The 26,312-nt window shown below is 39.2% G+C and overlaps 1 protein-coding gene across 1 annotated transcript in view; it reads left to right on the top strand.

The window, feature by feature from the left end:
- The window catches only part of LOC123973858 (dehydrogenase/reductase SDR family member on chromosome X-like), a 34,919-nt gene extending 14,711 nt beyond the window's left edge, over positions 1–20,208 (top strand). Inside the window, exons 4-7 of the mRNA XM_046054208.1 lie at positions 8,671–8,772; positions 9,729–9,936; positions 10,838–11,045; positions 15,263–20,208. Coding sequence (XP_045910164.1) covers positions 8,671–8,772; positions 9,729–9,936; positions 10,838–11,045; positions 15,263–15,442 — 698 coding nt within the window. The 3' untranslated portion in view covers positions 15,443–20,208. The remainder of the gene's footprint in view (positions 1–8,670; positions 8,773–9,728; positions 9,937–10,837; positions 11,046–15,262) is intronic.
- The last annotated feature ends 6,104 nt before the right edge of the window (positions 20,209–26,312 follow it).

Genomic DNA, 26,312 nt, shown 5'->3' with positions numbered 1-26,312 from the left:
GAGGCAGTCTAGCAAACAATGTTATCTTTCATGGGCGACCGCAAAAGACCAAACAGTCAAATCTCACTGCAACAGGTAACGGATATACTGTACCTAAGCTGGGTCAAATCAATACAGTGGTTTGCTCAAAACTGACAATATTTCATGGTAACCAGAGGGTGCCGTGGAGAGTTGAAACATCGCCTTTATTGTTAGACCAATTAGTGCGCACACAAACTTGACCAGTCTTCTCTGACCTCTGCCTGTTAGGCTGTTGAAAACACCCATTTCCTTGGATAAATCATCAGTCAGTACAAAAAATGAATGCTCACTGCAGAATACCAATACAGCAGAAACTGTCACTGCAGAAAAAAACGCAGTCAAAGTGGATGGACACTGTTTCCCAAATGTCAAACGTATTATGTGAAGATGAAAACCACATTATCATCATGTGTAGGATTCTAGAGATCGATCGGCTAGTCACCAGAATCGGCCAGTGTTCAGCTTGATCGGCCGTAACCAGGGTCCACCAGTCTCACATATCTGATCCTGTGCAGAATATACATCTGTAAAGTGTAAGCGCTGCTTATTGGGAAGCAAGTAGTGGTTTGTCTTGCTTGACCCTGCAGTGGAGAGCAGCAGAAAGGCTAGGTCCCTTCTGTGTGTAAGTGGCTGTCAGGTACAGAGACAGCGGCCATGTAGCCCGTGTCATTGAAGTCGATTTAGAAGTCTGGACGAGGCCGTGGTGGAATTGATTACTTCTTTTGTAATTGGCAGGCACTGTGGCATAGGGGACAAGGGGAGGTGTCTGTAGCCAGATGCTTGTGCACTGAATGAGAATGTATCGATGTGTGTGTATTTGAATGAGACGGTAATGGATTCTCATTAGTATGTGAAGCAGGAGGTTTAAACATCTCTGTCCAAATGCCCCTTGGCATCCTTCCTAGTGTTTGCACATTTGTCTGTTATGAGAAATGGGAGATAGCTCATAATATACATGTAGGCTGCAGAAGTGATTCTCAAACTGTGGACCTGTGTACAATTTTAGAGGTCCTTCAGGGGAATTCAAGTTGTCACCAAGACCAAGACAAAAATCTATCTAATTAGAAAGTATCTCAATATAGATTGTAGATGATAGAATAAAGTGTTTATTGGAATCACTCTGAACACTATTTAAGGGTTACTCATATTATCGCGTGCTAATTTTGAACTTGTCTCCTCTGCTGTAGTGATTGTGGAAATGCAACAATAGCAGAACAACATATTGGGGCCAACTGACATTATCCCCCTTTATTAGCTATTGTAGCTAACTGCAGATCCAGGGCAACTATCTGGCTAATGAAACCAGCTGCCAATTCATCTGCACACGCCACTTTGTTTAATTCTATTTTCCTTTTAAAGGAGTGAATCGACGTTTTGGGAAATGCTTATTTACCCTTCTTTCCAATATTCAGATGAGAAGATTGATACCACTCTAATATCTGTTGGTCTTGTAGTCTTGTTGTTAGTGTGAGGTTTCCAGACTAGTTGTGACTCCAGGAAGTCACTGCTCCTGGCCAAGAAATAGTCCAACATATAACCCACAGTAAAACCACAAATAGTCATTTTTAAGCTTAGGTTTTTGTGCAGATTAAACAAACGGCAGATTAACGCGTTAATTAAGCTAGCCCTAGTAGTTAGTGTGTGACCATATGAAGGGTTCTGCTTTTTGGCTCAACTATGTCCAAGAAACTCAACACTATACAGTAGGAATTATCATGCGAGTGTGTTGTATGTTGCACATGTATGTATGGATATTGTACTGCATGTACATGTGTATTTTTTATCTGTAAATGTGTAAAGGTGTGTTAGGTTCCATTTTATATCATGGCATAGTGTATTGCCTGATGTAACAAAGGTAATGTCCCTAGAAAACCTTGAGTACAATTCTGTGGAAATATGCTAATGACTTTAGACTGCAAGTGGGCTTTTTTCAATGAGGCGTAAAGCATTTTACTTTAAATGATAAACATGCACACCCACACACACACGTACACACAGGTACACACAGATACACACAGATACAGGGTATTTTTGTATTTTTGCCACAGGCAGCGCTGTCTGTCCACTAACTTTAGTCACGGTGCACTTGAAAGTAACACTTAGTGCCTCAAACCATAGGCCTAGATTAACAGTGTGAAGTGAGGGAACCTGCGTGTGTGTGTGTGTGTATTTGTTTGTCTGCTTAACACACATTCAGTTTTCTCTAGCTTAGGTAACGCAGCTGCTCCCTTCCTACAAAAACGGCCGTTATTTTCCCTAAGCTCTTTCACTCCAATTAACACAATTTTTTTGTCATAAAAGTAATTGAACCAGCCGCTTCTAAATTGAAAGTTTATAAAAGACTGACCTTGTTAGAGATTGTCTAAATATGAGCATGACATTGAGTTATTTGAGTTAGTTTATGAAAGGTTGTGGTGTTGCAAATGTTCTGTGTTATTTCTGAGTGATTGTGTATGTGTGTATATATACAAGATAGTATGTGAGTGTTTATTTGTACTGGTGTTTTATTATTGGTGTATGTAAAACAACCATACAGATTTAGAATTAAAGCTGTCTTGACTTGGGAGAGTCTCATCCCTTTAACATTACAAGCTGGAGTTGACTGGGGCACCAGCGAGCCTCCCCTCTCCCATATCAGCTGAATAAAAAATGTCTGTGGTGGAGTTAACGCTGGCATGCTGCCCAGACTTAATATTCTTGGATATCACTGTGCTGTTTATCAGAGAGCTCAAAGTGAAAATATTTATACCTCCTTGCCACCTCATAAGAGAGAGAGAGACAGGGCAGTCCATTCACCTTTTTGTATTTTTACTCTTTATTTAGACACTATTGTAAAAAAGGAGAGAGAGAATATGTGAGAAGCTATAGCAGGGTGTGATTTAAGAAACACGTGGCTTCATCATCCAAACATATCTAAGATCGTCAGTCACATTTCACCACATTGAGTCCTTGTATTTACAGTCCAAACAGTCTGAGTGCTTAGACAGTAAAGGATGTGCCAGAAATTAATTGCATGTCAAGGTGTTTACCGTCAATTTTAAAGTTGTAATCCTTAAGATGTCAGTCCTGGTTGAGGTAGGCCTAACAGCAAATGCAGTTTAATAATGCAGATCACAGAATCCTATTGTCGTTTTAATAAAGAAGTCAGTAATTGGCCTTTTTCCATCATTCTGTGAGCAACCGTGATCTGATTTTTATCCTGCACATGGTACAAGTGAAGCAGGGCACAGTGAAAGGGTTGGTTACCTCTCTGAGAAGTTGGAGGTGTGCAGCCTGTCGCCTGCAGCTCTTGGGTGCTCCTTATTCTTCCATTAGTCAGTATTTCAAACTATTCCAATGTCAAAAAATGCAGAAAATCACAATGTTTTAAGAGCAATAGCAGTAAATGCTAATCTCAAAGACAAACACATTGCATTTCTTGTGACTACTTCATGATGAAATAATGAAAGTCAACTGGCATTTTGCCAGTTAAATTCTTTTAATGTTGCAGAAGTAGGAAATATTTGCTTTACATTAGCACTAAGTTACTACAGAATCTTGCCACCTAGTTCGTAACACTGCAAATATATAAATATTGCAATACTTTCACCAGTGGGACATAGGTTCACTGGTCCACTGGTGAGCCTATGGTCCACTGGTGAAAGTATTGCACCAGTGGACCATAGGCTCATCACCATTGTAATACCCCATTTGGCGATAGATAGTGACTTAATAGACATAATAATAATAAATAATTTAAATGAAAATCTTCAAGATTATTACTTTAATGCGTGTGAGTAATGCAGGATTTCTGGCCTTTTGGCAACCAGAGGGGAAATTTGATGTATTCGCCAGCGATGCATTTTAATATCAGATTTAGGTGTAATCCAGCTTAATCATACCTGCTGTTGTCACAATCAGGACACAAGATTCATGTTAGAGCCAGGTGGAAAGAGGGGATTTATGGTGAAAGAAGCAGGCAGTCCTCCCTCATCATTTTTATTGCTAAAAGTTATTCCTTTTTTTAAACTAAGAAATACAGCAAACAGAAGAAGATGGGGAAATTGAACTTTTGTGCTCGGAGTTGTACGTATGAGGCATGGGCGTTAGCTGACTTACCTGCTGTCCAGGATGCAGGCTGTGCTTGATATTCCAGACTGTCTGTGTTAAAAGTGCAGCTGAGTATGTAAATGTGAGGTTTTCCTGGATGTTTAGTGTTGCATGCTGAAGCCTAGCTGGAAAATAAAAAAACGTCAGTTTCAGTTCACTGAAACAAAATAAACACATTTAATTTTATTTGTATTATTTGTTAGAACATTTTTACTTCTTCATTCTTCTTAAGTTAGGGGCTCTTTTCACCTAAAATCTCAAAATACTCTAAAAAGCCTAGTATAAACAGTCAATGGATTTTGCTTTTTTCTTGTGGTACTGCAGCGGTTCTGATTGTGCACTGATGTGGCAGGAACGATTTATAATCACATTTAGTGTTCAAAATTATGGACATGATTGTATAACACTCGCACGTCTGCTTTTCCCTCTATGAGCAGTCAGTGGAGACGCAAAGACAAAGAGGAAATGAAAAAGGGGGAAAAGGAAGGTGATGGTCCACAAGCTCTGAAGCAGAGTTAGAAATCGCTACTCTTCCATGAAACCAGCCTTTGACTTTTGCCCCCTTCAAACTTCACAAGTCATAAATGTGACATGGTGCATTCATGTGTCTTTGTTTGGAAGTAATGCCAAAAATACACACTGACAAAAATCTGTTGTGTTGTAGTAAAGAGTAAACTAATATGGGGAAACAATAACAAAAGTGGCACCGTCACCTTTCACCTGTAATAGTAATTTTTTACAGCAGACATTTTGGCATTAACATTCACAGTCGCTCTTGTTCTAGTCAAGTGTCCCAACAAGCCATGCCCATCTGACATTGAGCAGGCATGCAGAATACCAGGACCCTGAAACTAAATAAATGGAACTTATTACTTTTATTATTTATCCTACAGAATGACTGTCTGTAATGACATGCTTGATTGAATCAACGAACAATTTAGATTCAAAGTTGGATTTAATGCTTTTTATCAAATCTGAATTCAGTGAAAAAAAAGTACTTACCAAACCTTGATCCCTTTGAGACCTTTCTGTGGCAGCTTTTGTGACTGGTTGTTGAGGACGAAAGACAGAGATTTTTTTAAATCATGGCACTATAGCTTTTGCAAGACTCATGTTGAGTGGCTTTTCACTGCCCTTGAGCAGTTGTCGTTAACAGGAATGCATCACAAATCTCACTTTATTATAACTCTGTAAAAAGTGCATATCCACATTTTCATTTTACATAACAGTGCCATTCCATTAAACTGAAAATGGACTAACTGTAGAGCTTGGTGTTACTGTTCAGAGTACATAGCCTAAAAGAGGTTTTAGACCATTTGAAATAGTGGAAAGTAGCAGTGCATCAAAAAAAGAAATAACTGACAATTTATAAACCCTTTTTAAATGACAAATTCTAAGATAAGACAGCTAAATCATGAAAACTATTAAAATATTGACATAAAAAGCGAATTATTTGCACAGAATAATGACCCATATTATGAACAACAGTAGAATGTGTGATTTTTATGGTTGTTGACCTGGCTTTATATGTATATCATAAACTCAACAAACTGGCATGCTGTAGAAAATTTCTAACTTTCACTGCTTTATTGAAACAATTTGCCACTTTAACAAATATAACTAGAATCACACGAATGTTGCTGTTACATTAACTCAAAATTGTTCATTTGCAGTTCACAGTTTAATTTAACTTGCAGCTCAATTGATAATGATGATAAATTAGAAATGGGGACTCTCAATGCATGAACACCATGTGTGTGTCTGGCAGTTCCTGTCGACAGTTTCAAATAGTTCCTCTGTAACAAAAACATAGTCAAGTGTCTTTGGCTATTTAGTGGGGAAAGCCAAGCTTTTATAGAAGATCCTGGGGTCTTAATTGAGGGCTGACAGCGTCAGAATGGTGCCGGACCGATGACATTTCACTCCCAGTGGGCTTTCTAGATATGACTGGCCTGTCTGTAAGGACCCGGCCACAAGGGAGCCCACTCAAGAGGACAGGAGAGGACTGACTGAGGAATGGCACACAGAAACACTGATGTACCTGTTCTCTGGCTAATGCACATGTGCACACAGGCGCACATTTGCCTGTTGGTATATAAACCAAGTGCACACACGGAGATATACTTGTGCTTAGGGTCATTCAAATGCACACACTTGCTTTCTCTGCTTCTGTCTTTCTTTTCCGTTCTGCTTCTCTCTGTCTTGAACACAAATACACTCAGCTCAGGAGGTGAGTGGCATGGCTTGGAGATAAGGCTGCTATCAGACCTTCATCGGGGATGGCTGCACTCTCAACGTCATGGCGCCTTTTTCCTCTTATCAGCTCCATCAACTCTCCTTCCTGCTGCTCTTCTCTCTCTTTTCCTGTCCTTTATTATAGTTGACCCTCTACAGGCTTACTGGAGTCGGGATATATTAGTTTCTTGATGTTTGAATGACGTGGTCTACATTGTGTATGATGGCTGTGCACTCGTGTTGTGGTACTTTGGCAGCTGCTTTTTATTTGAAAAGGATTTGTCAAACACTAAAAAAGTAATTCAGAGCCCAACAGGAATGGAACCAAGTATATTTACACATTCAGATGTGGTTCAACCCCAATTTGTGCAATCCGTGCATTTAAGGGTTTGCCTGTATTATTAAAAAAGCAGGGTGCAAGCAAGTAAAACATCCCGAGGCTTAATGCAACTTGAGGCATACTTGTCAGCATGGGTGACCTTCTGGTTTTATCATTTTACATTCTCATTGTTTACATTCTCACTGTTTATCCCACACTGATACTGTGATAGGGAATATTACCCCTGTCACCTGCCCATCCAGAATATGTTAAAGATGAAAACAATGCCACCGTTGTGTATTATAAGGCTGTTGTTGCAAACATTACACACACTAGCACAGTACAAGGGAACCTCATCCAGTAAATCGAGTTTTATATTCTGGATATTTGTATATTGCTACACTGTATTTATGTACTTTTCTGTTTTTGATGAGGGATTGTTGTTTTTCGTGGTTCGGTGCAAACCAGTGCCATTTCATGTGTTTTATTTTAGATTTTAAAAAAAGTTAAGAATAGGACATGCAGTATTTTTACATTTTTAGACTGCTTATGGATATATATATTTACATATTTATACATGTGTGTTGATGGGAATATGTACAGATGTGTTGTATAATCATGAGCGATAGTAAGGTTGGAGGTGTGCATGCAATCCAAGAATAGTTTCCTGTTTTGTTTTCCCCCTGTCTTGTACCTGACATAATACATGCAGTATTTGTCTCCTCCCTGAGCTTGAATTTAAAAAAACAACTGCAACAACAAAAAACCCAATATGTTTGTCCCTTAGAGAAAAGCTGAGAAATTAAATGAGCATTCTCAGGAGGATGTAGGTTGGAGGTACAATTTAAAGCTTTTCTCGAAGAGATGAGATTTCAGTTTACTGTTTAAGATTAGGAGTGACTACACAGTGCTGTGGATTGGGAAGGTCATTCTATCAACAGAGAGCCTGTTGGGAAAAGAAAGATTAACATCTTTACTTTTATTTATTTCAACAGTAAATAAAAAGAGAAAACATATAGAGACAGAAAAGGGAAAAAAAAAGAAGTCCAAATATAAAGCGACCTGGCCAGACGATATTTAGTGAATGAAAGCCAAATTGTGTATTTGCCAGTCTATAGAACCCTTTTGTGAACACGGAAATATTGAGTACACCAAAGTTTTATTTTATTGGAAGTCATCATGCCCATATACATCAAAAAGGATTTTCATGTTTAATTCTCAAATCTTAAAAGAGCCTTTCTAGGATTTTCAATGACATTGTATAAAAGAGAGCATCATGCTTAGCAACAGGGTCAGCTTAACATCATATCTTAGTTAAAAGTTCCCTCCTTCTGTCAGAGACACTCTAAAAACTTTTCAAAATCACTCTTGAGCTGGGGCATCTTATTATATTTTACTGTGTTTATTATTGAGTTCACTCTGTTCATGAACTGGAAATACTTTGGCTATAGAAAGCAGCACAGCACAAATGCAAATGTGGCAGTGCTCTTCGACGCAACATCAAGCAGGCAGCTTGTCATAACACAGTCTGTAGTTATACCTCTGCAGATATTACAGTCATAGTGCTGCTTCACCATTAACACTCTCCATACTGTGCTAAGTAGCAAGAAATGTGTGCCTGTCCAAATTTCTAAGTATACTCCGTGTTCAGCATCCCCAAAGTAATTTTGCTGCATGTGTATACACACACAGAGTCACTTTCACGCTCCGACGATACCAGCTCCTGGGCACTGCTTTCTTACCTATGTCTTATCATACATTAGACCTGATATAATGGTGTGTTAAGCTTTGATGGAGCTCGGGAAGAAGTATTAGGTTTGATATAATGAGCTGGAGCAACAGAAGCGTAGCGCTGCCAGTATTGTGGTATAAGAAACCACTGAGCCTGCTAGAAGAGATGATTAATACAGTCTTTGATGTCTTACCACCAAAACGGCTTGCAGAAATAATCCGTTTACAATGGCTATGATGTGTGCGACTCTGTTTTATGTGTGTGTCCATTCCAGTGGAGTTCACGAGACTGGACCTAGCCTCTTTGCAGTCTGTCCGTCAATTCGTCCAGAGTTTCAAGGAGCGGGACCTGCCGCTAAACATCCTGATCAATAATGGTGAGTAATGGAGGTGTCATGTTTTTTTGCCATGTGTGGTGTACTGTACATGCATAGAGTATAGAATTCAGTGTGAAAAGTAGAAATCCTCTGCGCAGCCATGTAATTTAGAGGCTGCCACCTGACTGTATTGAAAAGGATTTAAAGTCAGCTCACTGAAACATTGCTTACATACAGTACTGGGAGATCAACACAGTGCATGTGCTCCATCATTCAAAACATAGTCGGACTCGCCACCGGTGCACCGAGAGAAATGCCGGTGGCACGACACCGGTCGCTCTGTAACAGAGACAGAGACATGTTGTGAGCGGCTGAAGCAGTGAGACAGAAGAACATAGGGAGAAGAAAAGGAAGGTTTAAGTTTGGCTTGCGGTCCATTTAGTTATCTTTATCAGTGCCTTTTGTTGTTTAACATGTTAAACTTTTCATAAAGCTGACGTGCTTGTCAGTGTTCTTGTCAACCGACCGATCAAGGCCTGGATGGGACAGGACATTAAAAAAGTTTGACGTACTACAGCAAACTTTACACTGTTGAACCATATGATTGTTGGCAAGTTAGTACTTAGCTTTAACAAATAAAAGCCATTTTATAATGATTATAGTATAAAAATATTATACTATTATATTAAATTATATTGAATATAGTAATTGATATATTAACGTTATACTAACAGAATATTATTGACATTCATTTAACTATGTTCAAGAAATACTCATTTCGTGTCAGTATTTGTGCATTTTCCTTGATAATCAAGAAAGTAGACTCATAGTACCATTTGTTCCATTATAATTGAATCGAAATCGCAATATCATCCACAATGATCGCAAAATGACTTTTGCTCCAAATCATGCAGCCCTAGTTCTTATAGGTGTTACGCACCATATTTGGAAAACATTCAAACTTCAAAAACTAAAATATATTTTTGTGTGCTTTAAATGCTTGTGTATGTGTCAAGCGGGTGTCATGCTGGTTCCTGAGGGCCGTACTGAGGATGGATTTGAGCAGCACTTTGGCGTGAACTACCTAGGCCACTTCCTGTTGACCTGGCTGCTCCTGGACACACTGAAGGGTTCTGGGAAATGTGGTTGCTTTTCCCGCGTGGTCAACGTCTCCTCCTCTGCCCACAGCATCGGCGAGATGAGACTAAATGACCTAAATAGCTGGTACCCCCTCTCTCACAAAATATAAAAATATAAAATATAAAGCAGTTTATAGTATACTAATTATACTACTATATATTAAACTAAAATAAATATTTCAGTTCAAAATGTCATGCTGATTACAAATTGAGTGCAAGTCATTTTTCGTAAGTTATCGTCTGGTAAATGCTGCACATACAAATCTTTTCCTCTGTGCTTCAGAGTTTCCCACCAGTACTAATGGAAGAGATAGCAGCAACAGTTTCGACTTGCAGATGTGTTTAATTTTATTTTATACATTCCTGGTTTTACACTTTACACCATCTGTTAGCTAAAATAAAAATAAAATGATAAAAAGGAACATCATTATCATCAAATGTATATCGAATACTCAGTCTTTTTTCACAGATGTGTCATATCATACACATACAGTATGATATCAGTATAATATTATAGGGACTCAATGGATCAACGATTAATAATTTCCATGACACCGAAGTAAAATTTTAATTACTTTGCGCGTTTAGATTAGCTTTAGATTCCCATACAGGTACATAGACAAACAAAAGATACTAGAAAAGACAAATTGCAGTGTAGCAGTCACTGCCTTCCAGGTGTCGAAATTGCAAATACTTTCCTTCCCTGTAGATGATGCACATCAGCGTGTGTACATATGCAAGTCTGAACTGTTGTTGCTGTGACTTTAAGAGGTGGCAGAAGTTGGACTGGACACACTGAGTCTGAAGAAGTTTCCACTTCAGCAGAACAAGTTCTTCTTACATGTTTTTAAAACTATTACCTAATGTGGCAAATGTTGATTGGAATGAACTGAACAAAACTGAGAAACAGCTGTTTACCTGTCATATATCCTTGTTATATTTAAACAGGCACATGGTCTGACTGTGTTTTTCTTCACTCTTTTCAGCGAGTGTTATTCAGCCCATGCTGCTTACTGTCAGAGTAAGAAGGCGCAGCTGTTATTTAGTTCCCACCTCCACCAGGAGCTTCAGCGTGGAGGTTTCCCACTGAGTTCATGTGCTGTGGATCCTGGCATGGTGGACACTGCTCTTTATTGCCACCTCTGGACTCCCATCTGCTTGGCACAGAGTGCCATTGCTCGCTTGCTTTTCAAGGTACAACACTGTCCTGACTTTTATCTGCTTTATTTACACAGAGGCAATGTTATATTTATGTCATCCTGCAAGACAGCAAAGCAGATTAATAATTATCCTTGAAAAATAAACCCAATTAACTAAACAGTTAGAGTATATAGATTTTTCCAGGACGCCTTAATGTTGATGACTTGATGATGCTGTTGCCCTTGTTAGGATTCTGCTAATTGAGTCCAATGTACATGTCTAAAATGTAAAATGTCTATTTATTTATCTCAAGTGTTTGAGAATGTTTTCTCAAGGTCTTTGAAAGATTTGCAAACCAAGTGTTTTTTTTTTGTTGAAAGGAAACAACAGATCTACTGTTCACTCCAAATCTTATGCAGTAATGAAGCACAGCAACAGTAACTGTACAGTTTGCTAACTTGAAACAACAAACTGGAGCACAGACATTGTTCAGTATTTTATTATACAAGATGCACAATCTATCCACATCACTGAAAATGGAAGTGCTACTGAAAATCAAGACAGGCTGTTCACTGTGTGTTGTATTTTAAAAGTTTCTTGCATAGCTTAAAGCCCTGGCCGCAGGCTGCTGTTAATGTCCCTGGATTTTAATGGAAGGAGACGTGTGGGCGTGTTTGAGCCCAAAACCACAATTGTCACAGGCCATTTGCCCCCGAGCATGACCTAAAGGTCATACTGCCCAACAAACCCAAACACATTAATCACACAAACTCATGCATGTCATCATTAACACATACACAAACACACAAACAGTGATTCTGTTCTTTTACACCTTTTTTTAATCTCAAACCATCATATTTTGGTGCCTGCAAAGCCAAAGGCTAAAACATATAAAGAGAGATAAAAAGAAATCAAAAAACAAACAACCTAAGAACAATCAAGGAGATAGATAAGAAATAAATAATAACTAAGGAAAGAAACTAAAAACTAGAAACTTAACCTAAATTAAATTAGGATCATACTCTAAATATACTTTTTGGTGCAAATCTACAATAAAGAACAGTAATTATTTGCCCTCCAAAAATAACATTGCAGTATGGTATGCACTGTAACCATTCAGCTACCAACGGACTCTATATGTTGATGTTTTGTGAATCTAATGTGTGTATTTATGTTACCATGGCGACCTATCAATCAGGCTAGAGTGACTCGTACCCACAGCACTGTGTAAATTTATCCCGCGCCGTTGAAAAAGCTTAGTAGGAGTTGGCTGTTCACTTTCTCTGGTGAGTACATTTAGTTTTAAGACTGTTGTTCGCTAGACAAAATTGTCAGCCCAGTTAAAATGACAGTTAACGTGAATTACAGATGGCTAAGCAAGCTAGCTAGCTCCACACACGGCCGTTAGCTCCACCGTCTCGTCCAAATATGGTCATGTCCGGTGTTGCAAAAAATCAACACTGCGGCGCCCTATCAGCCTCGAGGCTTCAAAACAGCAGTCCACAAACCAACGGGTGACGTCACGATAACTACGTCCACTTCTTATATACAGTCTATGAGTGAAATGCCATCTGTTGTTCTCCTAAGGTTGTTCTAAAAGACTAGCATGAAAAGTAAGAATTACAAAAAAGGAAAAAAAGATAAAAATTCATGAGCAGACTAATTTAAAAGAAATACTTGGACGAATGAATGTGAGGTTTTGTGTTATAGAAAATCTGAATGTGGTGTGTTCTCATGCAGCATTTTTTATCTGAACAGACACTGACAGTTTTAGACAGAAAATATATAAAGTATGCAAAAGGTTGATCAAACCAGCAGCATCTTTTGGCTGCATGATGCAGTCAATATCTGGAGAAAGTAGTCGTCGTGGGTTAGCATGTAAATCATGCTTTCAGGATCTCAATTTCATATTTTTTCAAACAGCAAGCAATGCACCAAAACAATCCAACAAGGGAAAGACAAAAAAAACTACTGAAAGAAAGTCTGTTTAACTTAATAATTCAGAGTACAAGTATCTTTGAGATGGCTAATATCAAATCCAAATAATTTTTATGCCGGTTCTCCAGGTTGAAACTATTTGGTTTTCTCAGTTTTCAATAAGTATGTGTGTTGTTGTTACTGAGAAACGTGCTAGATAAATTAGTCATGGCATCACCCTTGATGGAGAATGAATTTTCAGTTAGTTCAATTCAATGATATTGCCATCAGAAAGCAATTTACTATGTAAATAAAGCTCTTTAGTTAGGTCACATGAATGAAGAATTAAGGGGTTACTGATATTACATTTAGGAAGGTACCACAGAGAGCCGAGCAAAATGTATTTGTTATTTTCTGCAAAGAGCTTTTGCTCCAAACAGCCCCACTTACCTGCTTCATATAGTTCTATATATTGCCAGCGACAGATGCTGAACTGACGACTCTTTTGACATTATATGAAAAATCTCCTCGTGGTACTAGAGGTGAGGCAGCCAGCAATGAAACCCACTTGACCCACATGAGTCGAAGGTTAAACCACTCTCTCAAGACCTATTGTAAGCATCTTTGAACTTTAAAATCATTATTTAACAGACTTAGTGAACAAAAATTATTCATCATCTTATAAGTCTTTGCCTGGTTTTGGCAACAAAGATCACAGCAGAACTCGACATTGACTAGTTAACTTAATAATGCCATTATATAGTAAAGTGAGGAAAGGGATCAGTTCTTGAAAACCTTGAAACTGTAACTGTATTTACATTCTGACTTGTGTAGTATTGAACAATATTTTTACTATATCAAAATTATGAATGGCGAAAAACCGGTGACTTATTCTTCATGCGCACATTTTGCCTGCTTCATCATCAAACTCTCTGTTGTGCAAATAATGTTTCTTCATGCGATATAGCTTGCCAGTCCCCCCTAGTGAGCAGTAATAATGTTTCCTTACACATATCTTCCTATTCCTGGCTGTAGCGTGGCTGATAATCCAGTCTGTAACTTCAAAAGCCTCCCACACCATCTGAATAGATGAAACAGAATAAAACACAACAGTGATCACTCGTCCCATAACAAAGTACTATTTAACTTCCAGTGTTTTGTGTTGTGTAGATCCAAAACGGGGAGAATGTTACAGCGATGGCGGCATGATCAGACATTAGTATATTGTGGAAATCAGAACAAATTACATTCTCCCTTAAGGTCAAAAGCATATTATCTGTCCTTGAACTGTAGTTATGACCACACTATGAAGTGTGTTAAAACCAAACATTTCCTCCTGCGACCCTGCATGGATAAGCGGTTATAGATAATGGATGGATGGATTATTTTATTATATAATAAAGGTTGTATAGTGTGGAATAGTGTTTTGTGACATTGTTTCTCGGGTTAATATGGGCTAATACATCTGGCGGGGGTACAAAACACGTAAGACATAATGACACTGGGCAAAAAAACAAGAACAAATAAGGATGTCATCCCTCCTCTGCTCATGACCCAACAGAGACTGGGTGAAGGAAACCATGACCAGAACTATAACTTAAACTGGTATATCAAGATTAATAGCCTTTTTAGCGCAACTGGGAAGTCCTAAGTAATCACACGTAATCAGCAATGAAATGAGTGGCCTGTTGTTATGGAAACAAGATGTTCTTTTTCTTCTCACAGAAAGCGTTTGAGGAAGCGCGTGAACAGACCTTTAAATTACCAACAGCAACATGAATAATGAAGCACAAGTTGTGTTTGCCTGTATCATCGCTAGTGCTGAAAAATGTAGCAATGCAAGCAAAATAATTCATTCAGAGGAACAATTAAAATTCCTGTTTGGATATATTGTGAAGCGCTACAACACACATAGGCGCCCACACACACACACACACACACAGTATGCAAGTGTGCTGTTGATGCTCGCAGGATGTGATGATCCCCTCTGTGCTCTGAAACCTGCTCCTGGTCTCACAGCTGACACTGAGATCATTGTTAAAATGCATCAACACTAACACTTGCGCCCACGTACACTTATGCATGCAGACACATACAGGCACACACCCTGAGCCTTCTTTTCTCTGACGCTAACATACAGTGACATCAGCCCTCCTCTGGCATTCATACACACACATACACACGCACACACCCCAACACGTTACTTGTTTGTTGCAGTGATAACTTGTTGTTGAACTTGTCATCCTGCAGTCGCTCCAATTCCTTTTGATGTTTGCGTACCTTTTGTATGCAATGATTTTTTTTTTTAAATGTACATATGTGTATATTTATATGTACCTCTGCGTTTTCCTTAGACTCCTGCAGAGGGTGCTGCCACTGTGCTGTACACTGCTCTGTCACCCGCCCTGGAGGGGGAGTGCGGAGGAGGCTACTGGGCCAATGGGCGCAGGGAGATGACAACACCACCAACCTTTGACCCCCAGCTGCAGCTGAGCCTATGGGAAACCAGCCTCCAGTTGCTGGGCCAGCAGTAGCATGGGACTAAAGGACGGCTAACTGGGCTAAACCTCAAAGAAAACATCAGATAAAGACCCTTAACTCGGGGCAAACCAGCCACCTTCTCCTTCACCCTTTTTGTCAGTATTTTCTCTCCGCCCATACCTCACATCGAGGCGTTCGTAGTGATTTATGTTGACAATCTCACAATCCTCTGCTGGACTGTGATTGGTTATTTTTGGAGTGAAGACCTCCCTTTTTGTTCTATACCCGCCAAAGACGGGCTACAGGAGATGGAAAATGTTTTTGTTTTTCACTACGAGTAATCTAACATTTACATACACGTACAAACACACTCGAGGGTAATATCGATTATATGATTTTGCTGTCGTAGAAACTGGGCAGTAACTGATATTGACCTTTAGTCATAAACAGATATCAGTTGTCATCCGTCTCTGGTCACAAGTTTATTCCCTGATCATAGCTAACATCCGATATGGCCAGAGATATCATTCCACAGTGTCAATCTTCAAAAACCTGCAATGACACCTGCCTCACTTTGCCTTAATGTCATTAGTCGAGATGTCAGTGAAGAAGTTCATTGTCCCTCAGTGAAGTAAATGCAGTTTCCGAGGCTCTTCTATACTAAATATCTAAATCTAGGCAGACATTAAAACACTTTTTGTGCGTAGAAGTAATTCATTTCAAAAGATGTATTTTGCCGTAGTATACTGGCTTCAAAATCACGTCGATCAAGTCCTCACACACACACACACACACATACACACACACACACACACACACACATTCATGCACCATGACAATGATCAAATCTGAACCCGCCTTGCCGTGGCGGGGAATGTGATGTCATCACTTTACTTTGACACATCACGATGATTTCTCAGATTGTCTTGCCATCCCACTCATTTGCCTGGAAGCACTTTGTTTTTTCAGGACATTTGTGTGCTTTTACTGGTTAGTACTGAATCCTCATGTTAACTGCTGGTAGGTGTGTGATATGCTGCGTTTTTAAAAAGAAAAGGTGAATTCTGCCGGTCTCATAAAGATGCTGGGAAAACATTATCAACTCCTCTTCCCTTTCCCTCTCCACTGCTCAGCGATCCAACAAAAGACGTTCCTTCTGAATGATTAGGGGATTTGGGAGGAAATTAAAAAAAGACAGAGAATCCATGTAAAATTAGGCCTAAATTTGGAATAATTCCCCCTTTAGACCAGAGAGTGATTAGGTTTTCAATTTTTTTGCTGTTGTCATTTTCTGAAGCCAAGATTTCCGACGTTTTTGTTTGCTTTTGTCTGCTCAGAAACAAAAACGGAAAGATGGGGAACCAACCGCCACTTCGCTATGTCCCCATTTTCCTTTGTGATCTGTGTTAATCGGTTTTGCTGTGTCTGTGATAACGTGTGTGTGTGTTTTATGCCTGTGAGTTAAGAATTAACTCATGCTATAGAGCCAGTTCATGTTGATGGATAGCACAACAATGGCCAGTCCTGGAGGAACAGCAACGGGAAGAAGAGAGAGAGGGAAAGCCCCTTTCTTTTTTTTCAGTATTCAAGCTGTGATTGGTTCCCTATTGCTGCTGCTGCTGCTGCTGCTTCCTCATTTGGCACAGCTCCCAGTGCATTCTGGGATTGAGATTTCCCAGTGGTGAGAATCAAACTCCATCTGCTGAGCTGACACACACACTCACTCAGAAACATTGGAAGCAGTACATCCAGTCAGAGGCTTATCTAAACAAGCACACAGCAAACAAACACGTCTGGTAATCAGGCCGGAAAATACATACACATACATACACTGTGCGCCATAATGCCATCTCCACTGTGATAAACAATTTTAGCTGTGAAGAGGAAAAGTTTTTATCTCAAATTAACAAGTTTAGGCTAAAATCCTTCTCCACATGCCATCCCTTGGCTGTATGTGCATATTGTTGCTTTGAATACTGCCACTGAGCATCCAGCGTTCGTTATTATCTGCCGTATGTGAAGCAATAGTATCACTGTGCTAGCTAATTCAGCCAGTAGCACAGAGTCAGACATAGAATAAGGGAAGAGCGTGTGAAGTGTATAAATGAAAAAGATACCAGCTTCAAGTTACCCATATATCAGGAATTTATCAAAATTTCTCTGGCTGCATGTATAAAAAGACACTGTTAATGTAAAGTTGTATTTTCACCCTATTTTTCAAGCAGTTTGAAGATGTGTCCCAATTCAGAGGCTGGATCCTCTGAAGGATGAGGCCCACAAAAGGCTGAACCTGCTTCTCCCCCTTAAATGAGATGACGGTCTAGACTCAGAGATAAAAACTAATGGTGCATCTGGTGTCAGCTCAACTTTATTATAGGATGTTGCCAACAGAGTTTACAGTATGAGCTGTGATGTTTAACACACAATGAACACCTGGCGCATAGTGGCGCAGGTTAATGGTAAATATATTCAAATTGCTTCCATTTATTTGTAATGCCCTGTGATTAACATGTCCATGCTGCAAATAGTGGAGTTCATGTCTGGCTTCCTTTATTTACAACCTATTGTTCGTTGGTCTAGTCCATGAGATGTGATAGATCACCTTAACATAAGTACCTGGTAAATATGACGTGATCACATGACTTTATGAGATGACGAAGATTGCCTGAATGCTCTGTTGAACCATCGATCAGCACACAGTGGGGTTGTTGAATGTTGAGGGCCAGATGTGTCCTCCTTTGGGGTAAAAAAGGCAGCGTTTCTTTTGTGGAAGAGCCTTTGAAATGGGACAGGCCTTGTTTGCTCGTAGTGATGAAATGCAGACACTGGATCTCCATCTTTAGACAAATGCTGCGTTCATGTCATACGGGATGGATGGTAGAGATGGAGAACATTCCCCATGTTTATGACTTGTGTGAGAGTTCACATCACCTGACAGGTCAAGACGGCTGGTCGTGTGTTTCAAATGCTGTTGAATGACAATATAACACTATATCAATTACCTTTAGGTTTAATTAACTTAAGCTGACATGTTTGTTTGGTTTAGGCTCTTCTTCATTATTTAGTGGCAAGTCAAACATAACGAAGCGTAGAGAAAAATCTTGAGTTTCCGTGAATTACTAGATTATTTGGCTATCGATTTAAACAACTTACACGTTGTTACCTGATAATTACGGTCAAACGCATCACACCTTAACTTGGTCCTGATTGGCTCCCTTTATAGAATAACTTAAATCTGTCCAACCAGGCCAATTTTCTTGAACTGGAAAAACTTCCACCAGCAGGTTTACCTCATTTGAATGAGAGTAGCTGATTCCAGTGAACCAATCAGGGTTTGGTATTGAGGACTTTGATTCGATTACACAAATTCAATTCAGCTTTTAACATTATTTGGAAAAACAAAATCACAATCCAGAACATCTCTTCAGCTTGAAGTCTTTTTTTTCCAGTTGTAGCAGTTATGTAAGAATTGACTCTAAATGCCAGCAATATTCTTCAGCTTTGAAGTATCTTCTACTCAGCATTGTCATACAGCTTGGAAACAAACTGTTTATCGCCTCAGTGCTTCCTTGTTTGACCACGTGGTTCCCCTAGGCTGCTGTAAAGTACTGTCTAAATAACAGAATAACAAACAACCAAACCTAGTCCCATTGGAACAAATGCGCTCGCTTCCCTTCACACAACTGAAAACTCCAGCTTACTCCTAATCAGCGTTACAGTGGCTACAGTGTGGGCTGCATCCTGTCGAAAGAGCCATCCTGTTCTTTACAGTGCAGCTGCTACAGTAGATGTATTAAAACCTGAGAGGGAGAGTGTCACGGACATGCCCGACCTATCTGAGCACAAGGTTTTCGAAAGACGAGCGAGGAGGAGAGTGAGGGTCTCTCTTGGTGTTCTCAGTGTGTCAGAAGATGGCTGCTAAATTACCAGTGATTACCTTGTTATATAATTAGCGTACTCCTGAAGCATTCGACACAGACAGGACAACACAGTGAACTTTCTGAACATGAATTGCAAATGTATAAAAAGAGCAAAAAACCCCTAACAAAAACAGCTCAAGTAACTGTCTGTGATATTGTCTGTGTGTGATTTACTCGTATATGATTATTTCAAGGTCGTTATCACCGCTGGACATTGAACCAGTGGAGCTGTATGTAGACAATGTTCTAATAGCCATTTTTCTGTTTGACCTGGGATAACATTTATATTAAATGTTCCAGTCCTGAGTTCTGCAAATCCTAAATGTGTATATGTATAGGAAGAGTGATAATATAAAGATGTGTACACGGGGCTAAGCAGATGAACTGAGTCCTTACTCTGGTACTAGTTAAGCAAAAACACATTTATTGCACATCTCCTTATACCAGTTCCTCCTTTGTCCTCTTGGGCTGCAAATAGAAGATGTTCCCACCTCAAATCCAGTGTAAACATTCGGTCCATCTGGGCCCCTGAGGTTATGACATGTGCAAAATTTATTTTTATCATTATTTTTGTTGTTGCTGAGATACACATCTTATTGCTTTTGCCGTGCCTAAGAAGAAAATCTCCCTCATATATGTGTAACTGTGAAACTTTCATGTAGAAATGAGCTTGTAGAAACTGTGATTACCGTCTTGTCCTGTGCATTGCTGTAAGTTTATTCTCTCTTAAAAATGATGGGTGTGGATGTGAGGAATGTGAGTGTGTGTGTTTGCGCGTGCGTGTGTCTAGATAAGGGAGTTCATTTCCCATGTTTTTTTGTCAGTGGTTGTGACATTCCAGCTGCAGCCACCACCTTTTCTATTATCCAAAGCCTCTCAATAAACATATCATTGTGCCACTCTTGCTCTCCGTCCTTTACACTGAGTGTGAGTGAGATACTGTCAGACTGATGACAGCCATCGTCAGACACCGTGCCTCGAGCGCAGTCTGAACTTTTGAGATATTCTCAGATCCGCCACTGAAAGTCAGGCGCACACACATTTACTGGTTATCAGATCACTAGGCTTAGCTTAATGCAGTTTTTCATATCATAAATATCAGATTTGGTCCAGTCAGTAACCACATATTTTACCTTTAAATACTAGTATACTATTAAATGACATTTTTCAGATCATGGGGACCAGTAATCTTACAATTAATAACCAGCCTGCTTCACTACCTGAGCTGCAGCTGGCTCAACTTTTCAGCACTTCTTTGGTTTTCCATGGGTGGACTATCTATCAGATATGATCTTTATAATCCAGTGTTTCAAGTGCTAATGTAATTCAGAGGCTTTTCTACCCTGACAAATTCTTCCATTCAACAGTGGGCCCTTCAAATGATCAGACGTAATTACATTTAATTAATTAATCAGCTAAGAATCAGCAAAAACTGTTAGCCAAAGGCAGCTTCAGTCCACAGATGTTAGCAGTCATTTGTTCAGCTGGACACAGTGGTACAGTATACATATAGCTTGCAAACTGGACAGCCGCAGTAGCTGCTGCACAGTAACTCAACCCTCCTCTGAAGATCTCATGTTTCCTCTGGTGGACTGTCATTTACGTTTTGACATAACTGTAAAAGCACAGTCCAAAAACCCTTTTTATAAATGATGGCGGTTGTGCTGCTGCAGGTGTGTCTCTTGATAATTTAAGGTTTTTCCTCAAAACAGGCAAGAAAAAAATAAATAAAACAGATTTAACATGCATAAATTAATAATTAGCTCAACACTGTCTGTCTGCATCATCTGATTTCTGATCTTTTATTGCCTTATTTGTTTTCTAGTCCTTTGCTCATATTTCAAGATATTTCTATTGCTTAAATTAAGGTCAGTGGAATGTAAACGTAGAAAACATTACCAAGGAAAAGATCTGTAAATGTGCTATACAAACCATTAATGTGGATAGTGGGAAACAATGTCATAAATGAAAACTATACTTTCCAAACATAAAAAAAGAAACCAAAACTGCAGTAAAGTTTCTTTCTTCTGTTTAAAATGTGGCTTTGGACTTCACAATAACATTCTTTTTTGTAAATAAATAACTTTTGCCTTGCATAGTAGAAGGTGGGGGATAATAAAACTGCAGAGACTTTAACTAAAGACCGTATTTCAGAAAGTAAAACACAGACCTGAGAAGCAGAACAAAGAATCCATCTCCCTTGCTCCCTACTAAATAAATTCATAAACCTTGGACCCAGACAGTGACGAGCAGTGCAACAAGTAACTCAAACATCTCTCTTTCTGCATATTTGACAGCAGAGTGTCTATTAGAAGAAGCAGAGAAGAGTTGCTGTCATTCTTGTCTTATAGAAATGTGCTATGCAGACACGTGATTAGGCGGCTGAGCCAACATGACTGTGCAGCACTTCAATGCCACAAGAAGCACAGCCAAAAATCAGAACGCTGGAAAAATGTAAGACAGCTCATCAAGGTGCATTTGAATGGCAGGCAAGCAGAGTTACATCATGTACATGCTTTCTTGTTAGAATAAGTGTCTGACACAATGAGGCGCTGCCTCTTCAGCTCTTTGTAACATGAGGGCACATGCAATAAAGTGTGTCTGCAATTAATTGACTGTCATTTGAGCAAGCGAGAGAGAGCAACCTGAAATGACAAAATGATAATCCTCATTTATGTCTTGGTAATTGATGCTCATATACTTGGGACAAATTATGGTTTATAACAATGAGTTTAATCCAGATTCATTATAAACACACTTAATAGCTCTTTATTCAAGTGCAGCTCCCCCTTCATAAATTCCTCATGGGAGATTTAATTAACTCATTGCATGCACACTCATAAACTAGGAAGTGGCTAATAAGTATTCATTTATGTAATTACTGTCAAATTACTGAGAAGACATTATTATTCATAGCAATATTCAAGACAAACCACTCACCTTTATCACCTGCAATAACATAGTCTCACATTCACTCCTGTGCAGATGTCCATAGGCTGTTTTTTTTTTTTTGCCTGATCTTAAACGTTACTTATTGTATTGCATCAAAGGGACAGTACTTAAGTACCCAATTCAACACGTAACTTTTCAATGAATGCCTCTTTAAATGATTAGAAAAGCAAACAGGATTTTCTTGTCGGTTTATAGTAGAAAATCTAGGTGTAAGTGTTTGTGGTGAATGTAACATTTGCATGTTACATACTGCAAATAGGTCAAATTTTGAACTTGTTCTTTACTAAAGTATATACATGTAATGCAAGTTTATAGTTAATGGCTCATAAGACCTCTAGTCAGGTGTGCAGTACGTTGAGTGGAGCTGGGCTGGAAATGAAGTGATGTCAAACTCTATGTACTAATAGGAGGAGCGATGAGGTGGGGCACCCTGGTGACAACATCCCCATCGTCTTTCTCTCTCCCCTACAGTCAGATTCAGATTTAGATTCAGATTCCTTTATTGTCATTGCACAGAGTACAAAGAAACTGAGTGCAGTCCCACATAACAGAAAAATAAATAAATTTACAACAATGTTAAAAATATAAAGAGGTTATTATATTATAAAAATGATGGTTCTAAATATACAAATAAATAATTTAAGGTGTGTAGATTGCTAAATCTGTAAAACAATAGATATAAAACAATACAGTACAATAACTTATTGTTAGCAGCTGAGACACTGGGGTAAGGGAGATGTCAATCAAACACATTACACGCTCACATAAAGTACTAAATATCTATCTATCCAAGAGGTGATAACACGAGGCTTCTTTGTGTTGGTAAGTAAAAGTAACATTATCTCTCTTGTCACCACCCACTGCAATAGGGCACATTGCCAGTAGCTGCTGGGGTAAAGATTCACTCATTTCTTTAATGCAATTTCAAGGATTCAAAGCAGTGACCATCTTATAACTAGCTCACCTCCCATACCTGTTCTGCACATGATTTATTATGTTATAGGTTAATAAGTTGGGCTTTTTTATTACTGATATGAGGTCCGTGTGCTAAACAGATGTGTCCAACATATGTCTTACAGATTCTTTCATTAGCTTTCTCAGTGACCAGAAGGAAAAGCAGAAGGACCTTTTCTTTGACCTCCTTACAACAGCAAACCCGGAAGAACATGAATTAAAATCACAGCGTTGTGAAAGTGTGCAAAACACCCACCGTTGAACATATCAAGACAAAAATACACATATGTATCTAGAGACAACCTCAGGGACAAGATTAGTCTTTTTTCATGTTTTTTCCATTTCTCATCTGATAATAAACAAACTAAACCTGGTAGGATGGTAGCGAATAGAGGTGAACAACACATACAAAAGAGGTTGTCTTTTTCCTGCTGCTTGGGAGGGAGGTCTGTCTGTCCACAGATCCACCTATTAGCAGTCTCTAAGTATAAGATTAAGACAGCCATTAATCTTCCAGGCAGCAGTGGCTTATGGGAAAGGCCTGACAGCCCAGGGCTAAGTGATACATAGACCTTGTCAAGACTCCCAATGGAGGGATGGATGGATGGATGGACGAAAGGACACACACGTACTCTCACACGCCCACCTCACCTTGCCTAAAAAGTGTGAGGGGGAAAGTCGGTATATGTAAGCACTAAGATAAAATAACTAGGATCACATTAAGATCTTTTTTGAGTTGTCACTGATTACTTTTAAAACACATGGAGAAATATTTGGATAAATAAAACAACTTCAGTCACCTGCTGCTTGTTACAGACACAGAGGTCAAACTCTGCTTCACAATCTGGAACAAGTTTTCACTGCCTGTTCCAAAAGAAACTGAACAGCTCTCACTGCACACTATTTTTTCATTCTGTGAAGTTTGTTTGCTATGCATCTCACTTAATCTATTTCTAATTATGCATCATTCTGTGCTCTCTAATTGTGAGACCACATTGGTTTGTTTTGGTATCGGGGCTATAGGCAGCAGTTGGGCGCGAGGCCAGTAGAAATACAGATGAAGGTCCTACAGTATATTTCAAATAAAAATCTGTTTGTTAGCTTCAGTGGTATTTTATGGATCATTCAATTTTGTATTATATATTATTTTCCTATATTGCAGTTGTGTGCATGATTCTAAGGTATTTTTGTCTTTATGAAACTCTATTTCTACAACCCACAGCTGTATGAATATACTGTAAGTGTACCATGCAACATGCTATTAGTGACACTTTAAGATGTAATGCCATCCATACAGAATATTAGGAGGGTAATTACTCTTATATGACATGACTCTTTCTTTTCTGCCAGCCTCCACTTTTCCGCGATTCTGTTCTGCATCCTGCGTGTTGTAGCTATATTCAAAATACATGTTTGCTGTCTGAGAATAGACAAAGGAAGGTGAAGATCTATGTGTTAATGAGTGATGAAAAATAGCAATTGTTCAGCACAAAATCTATAAACCTATGTCTGTTAACATGTTGTCACTGTGTATTCAAAAACTTGTAGTTCTTACTTTCATGCGCCATAACTAGTTATATGGTATTGACAGTCATACATCAGTTGGGTCCCAGTTGTATTTTAGCAGCTGCAAAAACAGCAATAAAGTATGTTTCATCTCATCATCTTGATGCATATCAGCTGTTGATTCAGCACCTTGGACAGCTCCAAGCATCTGTGTTGCTGGTGTAAAACTGACTGACACAATACTACAGTTTCAGCACCTCGCTATTTTATGGAGCCGCTGGAAAAAGGTGCAAATCAGCTGAGGTGAGATAAGAAGGGTTCTGGGGGCTAGCTCAGTCAGGACTTTGTTTGGGGCTAAGTGATACATGGCCGTTCAAGTCCACAATGGGAAGGAGTGTGGACTGGTAGCTAGTAAGGTGTCAGTTCTTCAAGGTGCCCATGAGTAAGGCATTGAATCCCTAAATGCTTGGGGCTAACTATGTGGCAGCCCCATCACTCTGGCATCTCTCCACAACTAATGCATGGGCATTTTTGTGTATTTCCTGTGTTTGTGTGTAATGAATAACAACAGTTACAGCAGAGCGTAAAAAGAGTGATTCAAAAAGTACTTCTTCGTTACCTCAACTTTGGACTAAATCTATTATCGCCACCCACTTCAGAAGCCATTTAAATGTTGCTTTGCATGGATTTGATGTTGATTGGCTACAAAAACCCATCACACACATGGCCAATGTAACTTGGTAAAACTTCACGTCATAGGGTTAGAATGGGCTGATTGTTGGGCAAGTCATGTTGTTTGATCAAAAGAAATTCCTGGTCCACAGTAATATAGAAATATGGTGTAAGTCATGTATCTACTTTCCCAGATTTCCCTCATCAGTGGAAGAAGGTTCTTTACCTTCAGAAAAGCAAACAGGCTATCTCTAATTTTGGGCTTGAACGTTCATTTTAAAGACTTTGTTTTGTGCCTTCAGCAAGAAAAATTCTGGTATTGGCCTTTAGTAACCCACAGCTGTTTAACCCAAACACAGCGGCTCATCTTGCAGAGATTGGAATAAAGAAAACACTCACCTTCTGTCTCACACACACAGTACAGAAACCCAATGACCTGAATAACAGCACAGCGAATGTGTTTCATTTGTTAAAAAAAAAAAAAAGCTGCAAAACACCACAAATGAGTTTCACCAAACTGACTGCCACACATTTTCATTCATTTATTCAGTAAAAAAGCACTGTATAATTCCAATTATTCTGCAGGAGAATTGGTGAATCTGCCTACATTCTTATTATGCATTGCAAAATACCATTTGGTGGTTTACGATGGCGCGCTGGTGAAAGTATCTGGTCACAGTCAATGTGTTTGGGTATTTATTGTACGAGGGCTGAGAAGGTGAGTGGTGGCATATTGCTCAGCTTTTGTGTTTGTGTGTGTGTGTGTGTGTGTGTGTGCACCCCTTACTATCTCTGAAAAAACACACTTATGTACACACTCAGACACTCAGAGATGTACTGTAGGAGGGGATGGGATTTTCTGTCTAAAAATGGCCAAAGAGGAGGAGGAGGGGAGGAGATGAAGGCAGGGTGAGGAAGA

Source organism: Micropterus dolomieu, linkage group LG07 (genome assembly GCF_021292245.1).
Source record: "Micropterus dolomieu isolate WLL.071019.BEF.003 ecotype Adirondacks linkage group LG07, ASM2129224v1, whole genome shotgun sequence".
Classification (NCBI taxonomy): domain Eukaryota; kingdom Metazoa; phylum Chordata; class Actinopteri; order Centrarchiformes; family Centrarchidae; genus Micropterus; species Micropterus dolomieu.
The sequence above is the reverse complement of the archived record's forward strand: the minus strand, read 5'-3'. Positions and strand labels throughout refer to the sequence as shown.